The sequence below is a fragment of the Drosophila kikkawai genome, chromosome 2R (assembly GCF_030179895.1).
Source record: "Drosophila kikkawai strain 14028-0561.14 chromosome 2R, DkikHiC1v2, whole genome shotgun sequence".
Lineage (NCBI taxonomy): Eukaryota > Metazoa > Arthropoda > Insecta > Diptera > Drosophilidae > Drosophila > Drosophila kikkawai.
Genome location: NC_091729.1, coordinates 20,341,399 through 20,354,991, shown reverse-complemented (window position 1 = coordinate 20,354,991; position 13,593 = coordinate 20,341,399). Strand labels below are relative to the sequence as shown.

The following is a 13,593-nucleotide window of genomic DNA, read 5'->3' as shown; positions in this document are numbered from 1 at the left end:
AATATTTAATATACGACAGAATTCAATGATTGAAAAACTGTTGTTTGAGTTTTAACCCCCTTCAAAACGTTACAAGTATGCGCCACTGAGCATCGCTGTTATCGATAACAAGTTTCTATCGTTTGCCCGTTTCATCACATCACTAATGGCATTTTAATTTTTAAAAAAGCTATTTAGTAGAAATGTGCGACTTTGCCGCCCTGTGGGCGGACGTAGTGAAGATATTCCCAGTTCTGGGTGGCGTGGTAGGTTGATTCCTCAATGTCATTTACGAGATCCGGCGATATCACTTGCAAACCATTCCAGAACCAGGCTGCGGCTGCGGTCTCCGCCGGTCCAGTGGATGAGAAGGTGTTCGAAAATGTTCGCCATCACCTGACGATGTTTGGAGGTATTGACACCTTTGCTGCCCTGGTTGACCTGGAAATCCAGTCGTCCATTAGAAAGGTTTTGGTGCCAAAGTTCTGGAAACACTTCCACGGCCTGGTGCCCCCAGAACTGCAGAGCGGGTTCAGCGACCAAGCCTTGGCCATAGAAGCTCTGCCCGACAAGAACCGCCTGTTCACCCAGTTCATAGAGGCTGTCAACGAGCTGCACGAGGGGTTTCAGAACCTGATGCAAGTCAAGCCCCGCCTGATCCAGCTTATTGGGAACGCAGAAAGGCCAGCGTTGAGGACGGTGAAGTTGATGCAGGAAGATGGTATCAAGAACTGCATGCGGGACTGCCTGCTGGCCCAACTTCCACCCACATTTAGCGTGGTCGTGGGGGCCTTTTACTGGGTCCACTTTAAGCTCTTCACTAAAGCCTCACATCTAGCTCTGACCACAGTTGGTATGCAGTGGGTGGCCCAGTCCCTGAGCTCCTTGTTTAACCCGATGCCTTTCCAGACTCTGATGTATTTGATGAGCTGCTGTGCGTCGGCTGCAACTTCGATGTGGAGCAGTGCTGCTGCCAAAAGCTGACGGAAATGGTGAACAAGACAAACACGAGGCTGTTTGAGATGAATCTCACGGATCGCCTAACTGGCAGTGCTCTAACGGCGCTCATAAGGCTCAAGATCAAGGAACACATCAACGACACGTGCATGGGCATTTTCGACCGGAGCCATCTGAAACAGCTCGAAACGGTGAGTTGGCTTCTCCTGTATTTGATAGTTTCGAGTTCTGAATTTGAATCTGGTCCAGTGGCTGTCGGATGTCATAATGTCCTGGCTGGCAAATATTTTCTCAGAATGGAAGGCCAAGGATTGCATGTCCGAAGATGATGCTCCCGCCCCTGTCCAATCCTTTAAGGTCAAACTGACCTATTATATGTACGAAACCTTCGCACAAAGCGTCATCGGTCAGTTCTTCAGCATAATAATTGGTAGGTTTCTCAAAGTAAATCCCTTTGATACTGATGATTGTGTTAATAATTCAATACCCTACACCACAGACTATCCAGATTCCATTCCGGCCATAGACGACCTCAAGATTTGCATGGAAAAGATTGACATGCGCATCTACCTAACCGAATCCTTACGAAGCTCGTTAGAAGCCCGAATTCTGCATCCTGGGGTCAACACCATGGACATATTGACTGGTTATGTGGCGGCCATAAAGGCCATTCGCCATCTGGACAATACTGGTGTGATATTAGAGATGGTCACGGCCCCCATTAAGGACTACCTCCGCAAGCGCAACGACACCGTCCGGCGTGTGGTAACCGGTCTGACCGAGGAGGGACCCACCGACCTGTCCGAGGAACTGGCCAAGGGGGAGGCGATCAAGGACGGCAAGGATTCCGGTGCCGACGAGTTCAGCAACTGGGAGAACTGGGAACCGGATCCGTTCGGCATCGATGCCAGTGTCATGCAGTACAACAGCTCGAGGAAAATGCGGTCGGCCGACATTATATCGATGGTCGTGGATATCTACGGCAGCAAGGAGTTGTTTATGACGGAATATCGCAATCTAATGGCAGACCGCCTGTTGTCCCAGCTGGACTTTAATTCGGAAAAGGAAATCCGAAATCTGGAGCTACTGAAGATCCGCTTTGGTGAATCCCTACTGCACAGCTGTGAGGTAATGCTGAAAGATGTTACCGACTCGAAGCGAATCAACGCCCACATCCATGGCGAAAGCAACCGGCCAGAGAGTGAGTGACGACTACTTCTAACCTTTTTGGTTCCGAAATAATAATTTTTTGGTCGTATCTAGATCAGCAGTTTGATATCTCATCGTTAATCGTTTCGGCACAGTTCTGGCCATCCTTCAACAAGGAGAGTCTGCAGCTACCCGAGGAGATCGAAACGGAGTTCAAGAAGTACACCAAGGCGTATGAGGCGTACAAGGGCAACCGTACGCTCAACTGGCGTACGGTCACGGGGCGTGTGAACATCGAAATAGAGATTGGGGACCGAACCATGGAAATGGTTGTGAGCCCCACCTTGGCGGTCATCATTTACCATTTTCAGGACAAAAGCGAGTGGACTCTTGAGGATCTCAGTGCCATTACGAAGGTCCCACAGTCTGCTCTACGGCGGCGCCTAAGCTTCTGGCAAAATCACGGGTTGATTTCGGAGACAACCCCGGGATTGTTCACACTTTTGGAAAAGGAGTCAGAGGAGAAATCGCAATTTGAGGAAATGAGTCTCGCGGAAGCAGATGAGGAGGACTTGGAGTCGGCCATGGCCTCGGCCAGTGACCAGAGGGAAGAGGAACTGCAAGTGAGTAGCAGGGTTATTTGGGTGAATTCCCTTGATTCTCATGCGATTCTTTTTAGGTCTTCTGGTCCTACATTGTGGGCATGCTCACGAACCTTGACTCCATGCCCATAGACCGCATCCATCAGATGCTGAAGCTTTTTGCCTCCCACAGCGGCGGCGTTGAGTTCACTCAGGACGAGCTCAAGCACTTTCTGCAGCGAAAAGTCAGGGAGCACAAGCTTATATTTTCCGGTGGAGTTTATCAATTGGCAAAGTAATTTTCGGGAGTTGTTATCGAACAACTAAGTTGCAAACGACTGAAGAAATCATGAAATAAAGGTGATAAGGCGCTTGAAGTTTTGGTTCCTTGCTGCACGTCGTCCCACTTGTGGGAAACTGTCGTCTTATCTTATTATATTCGTAATCAGAGCTTATCACTCATACTGCTGTGCGGGGGTAACGTTGCTTTCTTCTTACTGAATAACTTAAACAACATCGAAGAATACGTCTAAATCTTAATTTATTTAGCTTCAAATTTATATATATTTATATGTATACTATTCCCGTTAGATCAACAAATTCAAACTTTTAAGCGTTCTTAAAACTAAAGGCAAAGCAAAGTGAAGTTGGTCTCGATACTCTATACAGATATACAGGGCTAACAGTTTTTGGCTTGATAAAATAAATCACAAACTTTGCGGCTAATCAATCGCTTTATACACGCAAACCAAGTATGCTTAATTTAATGTCTCAAACTGTAATCTGTACATCGAAAGTTAGTTCAGGTATATCAATGCAGAGTAAGCTCTTCCTCCTTTAGGAAGCGCGCCTGGTAGACACTTTCGCGGTGTTCCGGGGTAAGGACAGCATTAATAAAGGGTGCAATACGATGAATCCGCTGCTGAAATCGAGACCGATCCCGGGCAATCACCTCCCACTTGCTCTTCCTGGCCGCCCGATAGGCATAGTCCCAGGCGTGCATTACGTGAACCTCCGGTTTAAGGTTGAAGCGAACCTGTGTGTGAAGCGATAGTTAGTAACCAATGCACTCCTGTTGAGGATGTGTCAAGGCAAACCTTTTTGACGCTCTTTGAGCTGTCGGTGCTGCTGCACTCGCAGGTCTTTTCCTCGACCTGCTCGGTGTCCTCATCCTCGCAGCATGTTGTGAACTGTACGCTGATATCGTCATCGTCATCATCGTCGTCCTCGTCTTCGTCCTCACCGTCCTTGTCCTCCTCCTCGTCTGCGTCGTCTTCGAAGCAAATAAAACTGTCCTCACTGCATTCTGAAATACTCCGTTGACGCCGAAAACAGGCCGACTTGGTGCTCGATCCACCAGAGACGTCTGCATTGTTATTCTTGTCGCTGGACACTTGACTAGAGTTGGGTTCGTCCGGGGACTCCTTAAAGCCCTGCCGCGACTGCGGATGCAGGTCGATAAAGAAGTAGCAGGAGCGCCGAAGCGCATCCAGCTTGAGTCCCGCCATCTTAACGCCCGGCGGACTCTGCGACGCAGCAACGCACTGGTGCAGGGCGGTCTGCATCTGGCTGACGACGTCCATGGCCATCAGTTGGAACGACATCATGCTGGCCAGGGGCTCCGGCTGCAGTGGGGGCATCAGCAATTGCTCCTTGGTGACCGTTCGGTGTGTTTCGAGCGGTTCCGCTTCGGGCTCCTTGTTAACCTTGTTTGGCTTCCACAGTGGCCGCCCAGTGAGGCGATGCGACGGCGAGCACCGATACTGCTCGTAGATGGGGGAGCTCATGTTTGCAATCAGTCGGAGAACAAAGAGGAAGGGGTCAAACAGCGCTCCCATAAGGGTGTGGAATTTCGACATCTAATCTTGAAAACACAAATACGCTGCTGGGGGGACTCCTTTTGAAAGGCCATTTTCTTGTGCTTGGTTTTGGGTGGCGGTGGCATTGTTCAGCCAGCTTAATTTGAGACAGATTTTCCCATGATTACTCGATGAACCAATAATGTAATGCGGGGTGAAATAACGAAATAATATTTTTGCATCCGACACTTTGCGCGCGATTTGCATTCAGTTGTATGCTTGTTCTGCTTTCGTTTCTAGGGTATACAGCGAAATATAGAGTCCGGGCACGAAAATATTTAGAGTTTTACACGTTTTATTCAATAATTCCATACTTTTTCACTAGAGCTGAAAATTTATCGATGAGAAGTAGTCGATGAATCACCTTGACTTGTTGTTTTTGTGCGACTATTCGATTGTACACCCCACGAAATTGTCCGACTCGTTTCGCGCAATATTATCGATCGCGCATGTTTAATTAATTTTTCCATAAATTTATAAAAAAATATATACTGAGAGATTTATATATATAAAAAGGATGTTGACATATAATCTAGCTGTGCGTTGATCACAGCCGTGTAGTTAAAGATATTTAGATAATGTCTCAAATATGTGACACAACAATCGAATGAACAGTTTAAATCTATCAATATATCGATAGTTCGATTTTATAAACCCTACTTTTTGACCAACATTAAAAATACTGTTTATGTATGTGTGTTTATTATCTTTAACCAGTATTTACAGAATTGTTTTTTGATTTAAATTTCACAGATGTTTTATAGATTGCAGAAAAGCAGCTTAAAACTGGGTATTTTATTTTGCAGAGAACTAGCTCTGCTATAGTTTTAAGGGCAAGCAAATAAGTAAGACAAATAAACAAAAGGAAATTTGAACATCCATTCACTCAAGATTAAAAATTCTTTGGGATATAACCATAATCAATTTAAGACTTATTATTATTAAGGATTTATTTTCATGTACATTTTGTATTTTTGTGATATGTACAATGTATGTAATACATACATCATATATGGATGTACATATGTATGTATGTAGACTCTCATAAACACGAATTGAAAAATTGTTTTTTTAAATTTACAAAAGATATGTGAAAATGCAAATGAAATACATATGTACATTTGAATAAAACGATTACTTCCGTGTGCCAGACATTGTTCTTCTTCTTTAGCCGATATTTATACCTGACACTGTATGAAAATGCAAGTGCATGTTCCGCTGCGTCATTCTCCGTACTCAACGGTTGATAAATACATACATACATATGTACAAGTACGACGTACTTGCATCTGTAAATAAGTAGTTTTCGGTACGTATTTTTTTAAATATCCAAGTTTAACTGCATAATATGTTATGTATATATTTATTTACATATATTTCAATAAGAAACATGTGAAGCTGCATCCCAATACCAACGCAGCATAGCATATAATATAATATCAATGTATTATTCCGATTTTCCGTACTCGAAAAGCGTTCAGAATTGTCTGAAATAAACAGATTGATATTCATGCCCACATATTTACATATATGCGTATATACAGACGTACATATTCTCGCCTCTATATGAGCACAAACACACGCACAGATAATCAAACAGCCATATGATTAATACACATCGAAACAGCTGATTCATAAGCATTGTGTTGGTGTGGGGGGGAATGGCGGGGTGGTTAGCACACGCACACACACTCGCTTACCCATATGTTTGTGCTCAGAGTTACTCACACACCAGCTGGGCGCTACTGCAACAGTTGATAGCGTCGAGTACAGGTGCGCAGTCCGGGTGCGCCCAAGAAGGTAATTATATGTACCCATAGTATAATAATGGCTCGATTTTAAAACAATTGGCAAGGAACCCTTAATACACCTGAAAATCCTTTTAGTCAATCGAAAAATGTTTTCATTAATTTGGTTTTTATTTAATATTTATTTTATTTTTATATATTTTTTGTTGATAAAAGGCGAAAAGCACAAATTAAAGCAGCTGGGAATACAGACTGAATATGTAATATTCGCCACCCGCAATTAACTGCGCTGCGGCACTGGCTGGCCGAGGAAATCAGTCTGGCCGAGAGTCATTATGCACACACACTTAAGAGCGGACACACACACGTAGACTCGCTGGCTCTCTCGGGCGCACGCATACACGGCCAGGCCAGTTCGTGTATCTGGCACTGGTATGGGTGAATGTATCTGTATCTACGTGCTGGGGACTCTGAGTCGTAAACTTTGCGTTCAGTTCACTTGAACAGCTGTGAGTGATCAGCAAACGACGACGAGACGAGGTTGTCGGGAACTAAGTACACACACAGATACGAGCTCCCTCGTATATGCAAAATTACACACCAGAGCAGCAGCAGCAGCAGCAGCAGCAGTACATGGCGCTGCATAAGACACAAGTACAAAAGAAACAAAAATAATAAAAAATATACAAAAAATAAAAACGTAAAATCTTTTGCGTAGTTTATTCGCTCCAAGCCAACTCTCGTATCTCATCGCTACTTTTCGCTCGCGTCGCGTTGCGCTGCGCTGCGCCGCCGAGAGTTGCGTTCGCTTCTTCTGCTCAGCTCGATTCGATTCCATTTCGATTCCGCTGCGACGCGATGTTTAGTTTAGATTGACCAGGACAAGAAGAAATGCCCTGGCACTCGCGCGACTCCGTCGGAATCGAGACACAGTCCTCCTCATAAGCGAAGCGACTAGACTAGGCCCAACTAAACTAATCCAACTGCCAAGCAAGGCCAATAAACCTACATACATGTGTTAACGGAAACGAGTGTGCATAAATCGCGTTGTGATTAAACCCCCCGAATTAACCAATTAAACAATCCGCGATCTGAATCTGACTCTGATTCTGATTCAGATTCTGACTCCGAGCCCAGATACAAATATACAGTCCACCACACAGATACTTATTGTCAGTGCAACTGCAAGTGTATTTCCGCAGCAAGTGATAACGCTCCGCGAGCATAAACATATACAAAAACAGGGCCTGTAACGCCTAAGCTCCGTATAATAAATTAAAAACAAATATCTGCAACGACCCAGAAGACATATTATCAAAATAGTTGGTGTTTCAAAAGTAGCAATAGTTAGCAACAAAAGCAACACGTAAAACAAACACAAGCACAACAACCACACACACGACCCTCTAGTGGTATTGGTGCGCGCCTGCCGTAGTATTAGTGACGACCACAGTCTCGAGTACATATGCATTACACAGACGTGGGGTACTCGGGTGTGTAAACTCTGGGCACATAAGTACGAGCCAATCTATTTAATTCAGTGCATTTATAAATTAATAAAATGTACAATAAATACAGAGAGCCAGAGTGTGAGTGAGAGTGCTGCAGATATATAGTATATAGAGAGGCACACGTACATAGCTACAAGCTCATTACACAGACGCAGCGAACGTGAGTCTTGGAATATTGCAAACACAAAACAAAAAAAATAAATAAATAACGAGGAACCAGTTTCACCTTGAGGAGCAATAGCAATACCTAGTGCATACTCACACACGGGCCAGCATACGAACATATGTACGCGAAGCAGCCAGATCGGCCAGCGCCTACGACTACGAATACATAGTGCACATAGGCAGTACATAGTACATAACACATAATCGGCCGGGAGCGCTCTCCATAATAACAATAAATCCGCGATAAAGGCCCGGAGAAACAGCATCCCCGTCTTATCGGAACCGCACCACCACTGCCACAGTATCTGCGACTATGTTCCAGTCCCAGGGATCATCAAGTCAGCTGCCCTGGGATAAAACCGAGACACAGATACAGATACAGATACAGATACCCCGCTCTGATGCATCCAACTGAGGTGCTTCGGGAAAGATGATAGCTGCGCCCAACCAGGCCGCCGAACCACCATTCACAATTCGCCAAGGAACAGTGCCAGCCGTTCCAGTAACCACCACCCAACCAGCGAGTCCAGCCCCAAAATTATACGTGCCCGTGCCCGGGGCACTCTGCACTCCGAACCCCCTAACAGCGCCAGCAGCAGCAGAACCAGCAGCAACACAAAGCCAGCGAGCCATTACTCATCCAGCGGCTGTGGCTTCGCCTTCCGCGCCTGTTGCTGCAGCTGCTCCAAGCCCCAACACCAACAACAACACCAGCACCAACACTAACACCCACCTCGAGCCCCTCCACGACCCCAATCCCCTTGAATCCAATATGGACAGCGAAAGATCTCCGAGCCACAGCGGCCATGAAATGACACTGAACATGAGCGGCATCGATTCCAGCCTGGTGTTTGGATCTGCACGGGTTCCTGTCAATTCCAGCACCCCGTATTCGGATGCAACTCGAGTGAGTAAGAGACAGGCCTGCGTACACAGCGGGAAATCGCTTAAAAAGTTAAAAGGAAGTGGCCTGGAAAAGTAGCTAACTTTAGTAGTATACGATTTTGAAAATAATTGTTTTTGTTTTCTCTAATGAGGCCACAGCCACCTGCATCTGTGTGGATAGAGATACTGCTAATTTCCACGTCATTTTTCCTACAAATCCACCGTCCAGTGGCCTGATCTCACATCTTGATAGGGAGATCCGTCCGTTCCCTATCTCTCCTAGCCTTTGCATGCGGAGGAGGACCCGCCTCACGCCCGCCGCAATGCACTTCTTATCGGTTCTAATGGGAAACTATATTTACTTTGATAAAAACGGGCACACAGCTGTCTCGCCAAACAAAACGAACTTGATATTTGGCTGAGAGACCTACATATAGCGAATATACATATATATATATACAAATACTTTTTCCAGACCGGACAGGTCAACAAAAAGTTTGACTGATAAGATTTCCTGTAGATTAGATTCAAGTTTTTTTGCGATTATTTTCTTTGTTTACAAATACACACAAGCAGAAGGCAAAACCATTATTGGAGATTAGTAATCGAATCTACGTTTGTGTTATTCACGCTTGATCATAAAAGCTCAACTTTGGTTTGTCTTATTATGATGAAATACCCTTTTTCGTACCTGGCTACCTACCTACCTACCTGGAGCGAGCATTGATGGATCGTTATTTCGAACAGACATTCCCAGGACAGATACATAGATACACTGCTTCCATTCGGGGAATGCGTGGAAGTGCATTTTTTGTCCCCGTGCATTTACGGGGCGGTTGTGCTCGCGTTTCGCTTCCCTGATGATGACTCACATTATTTGTGTCGAGCTTGCATATCCATATACACATATATACTCGTAGATATGTATCTTATATGTTGTTCTCCCAGACGAGTAGTAAGCAAACGAAAGCGTCTATAATTGCGCTGTTTAACTGTGGCCAGCGATACGTATTCGTTTTAATATTAGAATAGATGTAAATATGTTTATCAAAAGTCACGAAGCAGTTCCTTATTGCGCTCCAAAGAGCCCCGAATTCGTCATCTTGTTTACTTGGCCCCCCAATAGTTGGTAGAACCAACTAGTCAGCCCAATGTCCGACTATCAGCTAGCAAAGAATGCAATTAGGAGGGACTGGGGCTGGGATTGGGACTGGGACTCCTAGTCATAGCCGGAGGCGAGCGCATATAGAATTTTAGCGAATAAATATGTAAATAATTGTGCGCACACATAGCACATTTGGTGCATTGACCTTGCTTAGCAGTTTGTTTTTTACGGTTATTAGTGCGGACGGATGGAGGAGGCAATGGCTTTGCTTTTGCCAGCAGCAGCGTCACGAACAGAAAACTCAATTGCGTATTACTCGTATATGGGGAGTACATATGTACTTGGCTGGCAGGCGTCGTTGACTTCTGTCGCCGCTCCACGTTTTATCTTTATTGCAAAAAATGTATTTAATATAGTATTCGTCGAGCTGATGACCTTAGGATCTAAGCAGGCGGCAAGAACGGTTAAAATCGAAAGCTCGCTTGGCGCTGCCCCAGCCCATTTCATCACTTTTACTTGCTTCCCGACACGACCATACATACATATGTATCTCACGGATGCGGGTGTCTGCACCTCGTATCCGAGGGATTGTGTGTGTGTGTGTGTGGAGCCGAGCGGAGTGGAGTATGAGTGTGTTGTGTCTACAAGAGTCGTCGTCGGCTGCTTATTAGACTTGAACTGTCTGACTGACGGCGACATTGAGAGTGAGTTTCGGAGCAGAGTTGCGAGGGCAAAGGCAATGGCAAAGGCAAAGGCAATGGCCGATGGAGCATCGCATCCCGTCGGCACCAATACCATCGGTCGTCGTTTCAGCTGAAAGTCTGCTCTGCTCCACTCCGCTCAGCCCAGAGCTACTACTGCCAAGGGTATATCGCTTCGTGCGGCTGGCTGTGACTGTGACTGTAGATGTGGATGAACTCGCGAGGTACACGAACTGCTGCAAGGTCGAAGTTAACGCTATTAATAGGTAGTTTTTGCCGTCTCTCTCCGGGCGAGAATAAAACGGTTATTCACATTGGCCAAACGACGCACAACGCGCGGCGTTCGACGTGCGACGTGCGACGCCTCACCGCAATGACCTATTCCAAATGGTTCCTGAGATTGCCCAGATCGAAGGGATTAACGATTAAGGCTGAACGCTGAACGTTTAACCAGGAAGCAGATGCCAGATGCAAAATGAATGCAGGTACCTGCGGTACATCGGCCCACTTGTCCGTGTATCTTAATAACCGAGCACATTTAAATACATACGGACATACAGAAATGTTCGTTTTAGGAGCGTTTTATTAACCTTGGCGAGGGACATTGAACTTCAAACGCTGCGAATACGTATTTTTCGTACAGATACAAATGCATACAGACATAGACAAGGCGGTACACGGCACACGGTATACGGTACACGAAATGCATATATACTGAGCTCTCTTGGCTGGTGTGAATTTTATTTCCTAACTCTTTATCTGTGATACGTTAATATGCAATGAGCATTATATATAAAAATGTGTATAATAGGTAAATGTGTTTTTCGCATGAACAAATTAACGGAGCGTTATATTTATGTCTACCTACATACTTGAGGTTTTGTTTTCGTTGTTTTTGTTTTTGTGTCTGTTTCTGTTTCTGAAATTGTTTTAACGGAAATTTCGCTTGTTTCATAATTTATGAATATGTAATTTATCGGACCGCGAAAAAGTATTGGCTGGGAACTGGCAACTGAGCCGAACCACCGGAAGTAACGTTGTATATCGAGATGTGAATTATGGCCACGATTTTCTTGGGGTTCACATATCCCATTAAGCTAGCTGTCTATATAAAAAGTAGAAGTGACTAATTGAGCCTCTCTCTATTCTCATTCCCATTTACTTTCAGACCAAGAAACATTCTCCCGGCCATATTAAGAGACCCATGAACGCGTTCATGGTCTGGAGCCAAATGGAGCGCCGAAAGATTTGCGAGCGGACGCCGGATCTGCACAACGCCGAGATATCGAAGGAGCTGGGACGACGGTGGCAGCTCCTCGGCAAGGAGGACAAGCAGCCGTACATCATCGAGGCGGAGAAGCTGCGGAAACTGCACATGATCGAGTATCCCAACTACAAGTACAGGCCGCAGAAGAAGCAGACGCGGTCGCCGGGGTCCCTGAAGCAGAACCAGGACGCAGACAGCTGCGAAGCTAAAAATGACAACACAAATCCCAACAACAGCACACTGTCCACTCTTGCAATTAATGGAACATCCACCACTGCCGGTCGGAAACGCAAAAGATCTACCTCTACATGTCAATCTGGTTCGGTTTCGAAACGATTGAAGAACAACGATTCGGGTGATACTTCCTCGTCCAAGCCCAAGGCCTACGACGTGAAGGCTCCACCGCCTGTGCTGGAGCAGCACAATCCCGTGGATATTATATTACCCTCAGCCGATAATCTGTTAAGCTACCAATCATCTGAATATTTACCTCTAAGCACGAATCAAAGCAATGTCGATTGCGATATACACTCAGACCTGAGCTCAGGTCCCTTGGAATCGATTTCCAACAACCCGCAGGAGAACCTATCCGAAGTAGTTTTCAAGTATATGCCTCTGCCCCTCTTCATGAGCCCCACCGCCAACGAGGACGACTCCCAGCTGGAGGTCAACACCTCATCCCACAGCCACCAACACAATCAGTCCGATCCGACTGCTAGCCTAATGGCCAACATCTCCGGCATCAGTCCCATGAGCGCCCAGGAAGAGACGGCCGAGGAGGTGCTGAGGGGAATGCCCTACTACGGGCACCTTCTGGAGGTGAGTTCCCAGAATGGAAACGCTGGTGCCGCCGGCAGCCACATTCTAAATGTGGTCAAGGCCAACCTCCTGGAGGGCCACAACCCCAGCCTCGTCGGCGAGCCCGTGTTCGACTCCGAGGAGAACATTGTCAACGATGCCAACTTGCATTCAGCCAGCCATCAAATACCTCCATATGTGCCTGATCAACACGACTGCTTCGCCGAGGACTGTGGCGGCGGCGGTGGCGGCGACAACTCCTCGCACCACGTGGAGTTCACGGTGGTGCAGCCGCAGACCGTCACCATGAACATTGAGATACACAACAATACCCTCTCGTATGGCGGGGCGGATGGCGGGCACACATTCCAGACCGACGACTTCAACCCGATGCCGTCGACCGCCGAGGACAGCGACTGCAGCATCCTGACCGCCGCCCACTCGCCGCAGATCAGCTTCTGCAACGGCAGCTTCGTGGAGGCGGACACCATCGCGAACGCTTGCACATCATACACCACCCAAGACTACACCGGAAATGTAATTGAAACACACAATGATCTCAACTACGCCGCACACGATAATAACGGAGCTCTCCTAGCTTATACATTAGAGGACTTGCCGCCTCAGCCAACCGGAAGTCATTTAGAGTTTAACACTAACAAGTACGGGTTTGCAAGTTATTACAAAATGTGAGAGAAGTACGTATTTAAGTTTTGTGTAATTTATAACTAATCTAATTGTACGTTTATAATTTTACACCAAATTATATATATATATATACTATATATTCCATAAATTCTATATACAAAACAACACCAGCAAAATGAATGAAAACAAAAAAAACGAGAATAAAATGCTTTGCATTGAAAATATTTACGATGAAAGTGT

The 13,593-nt window shown here is 45.9% G+C and overlaps 3 protein-coding genes across 4 annotated transcripts; 2 read left to right on the top strand and 1 right to left on the bottom strand.

Annotated features, from left to right (window-relative positions):
- Nucleotides 1-115: 115 nt before the first annotated feature.
- Nucleotides 116-3,095, top strand: mr (anaphase promoting complex subunit morula). The gene is made up of 7 exons (XM_017163185.2): nucleotides 116-245; nucleotides 307-832; nucleotides 889-1,127; nucleotides 1,186-1,366; nucleotides 1,436-2,137; nucleotides 2,200-2,708; nucleotides 2,765-3,095. Exons 1-7 carry the CDS (start codon nucleotides 183-185, stop codon nucleotides 2,963-2,965), a joined length of 2,421 nt encoding a protein of 806 aa, XP_017018674.1. The 5' UTR covers nucleotides 116-182; the 3' UTR covers nucleotides 2,966-3,095.
- Nucleotides 3,096-3,190: 95 nt separating this feature from the next.
- PPP1R15 (Protein phosphatase 1 regulatory subunit 15) lies at nucleotides 3,191-5,025 on the bottom strand. The gene is made up of 2 exons (XM_017163186.3): nucleotides 3,764-5,025; nucleotides 3,191-3,702 (listed from the first exon to the last, which is right to left on the bottom strand). The coding sequence occupies exons 1-2, from the start codon at nucleotides 4,523-4,525 to the stop codon at nucleotides 3,478-3,480; spliced, it is 987 nt and encodes a 328-aa protein (XP_017018675.1). The 5' UTR covers nucleotides 4,526-5,025; the 3' UTR covers nucleotides 3,191-3,477.
- A 1,541-nt stretch (nucleotides 5,026-6,566) lies between these two features.
- On the top strand, nucleotides 6,567-13,581 carry Sox14 (Sox box protein 14). Of its 2 annotated transcripts, none has more exons than XM_070284052.1 (2): nucleotides 6,567-6,927; nucleotides 11,809-13,581. In XM_070284052.1, the coding sequence occupies exons 1-2, from the start codon at nucleotides 6,859-6,861 to the stop codon at nucleotides 13,396-13,398; spliced, it is 1,659 nt and encodes a 552-aa protein (XP_070140153.1). In that variant the 5' UTR covers nucleotides 6,567-6,858; the 3' UTR covers nucleotides 13,399-13,581. The 2 variants fall into 2 exon arrangements, with proteins under 2 accessions (XP_070140153.1, XP_017018688.1); XM_017163199.3 differs by having other exon boundaries at nucleotides 6,574-8,856.
- The last annotated feature ends 12 nt before the right edge of the window (nucleotides 13,582-13,593 follow it).

What these genes read in the sequence shown, in the direction of transcription:
- Sox14 (XM_017163199.3), top strand. Translation starts at nt 8,380, where the DNA reads ATGATAGCTGCGCCCAACCAGGCCGCCGAACCACCATTCACAATTCGC. An exon ending in CGTATTCGGATGCAACTCGA is followed by an intron (nt 8,857 to 11,808) that starts GTGAGTAAGAGA and finishes ATTTACTTTCAG; the next exon opens with ACCAAGAAACATTCTCCCGG.
- mr (XM_017163185.2), top strand. Translation starts at nt 183, where the DNA reads ATGTGCGACTTTGCCGCCCTGTGGGCGGACGTAGTGAAGATATTCCCA. An exon ending in TCCCAGTTCTGGGTGGCGTG is followed by an intron (nt 246 to 306) that starts GTAGGTTGATTC and finishes AAACCATTCCAG; the next exon opens with AACCAGGCTGCGGCTGCGGT. An exon ending in GTTCTTCAGCATAATAATTG is followed by an intron (nt 1,367 to 1,435) that starts GTAGGTTTCTCA and finishes CCTACACCACAG; the next exon opens with ACTATCCAGATTCCATTCCG.
- PPP1R15 (XM_017163186.3), bottom strand. Translation starts at nt 4,525, where the DNA reads ATGTCGAAATTCCACACCCTTATGGGAGCGCTGTTTGACCCCTTCCTC. An exon ending in GCTCAAAGAGCGTCAAAAAG is followed by an intron (nt 3,703 to 3,763) that starts GTTTGCCTTGAC and finishes CTTCACACACAG; the next exon opens with GTTCGCTTCAACCTTAAACC.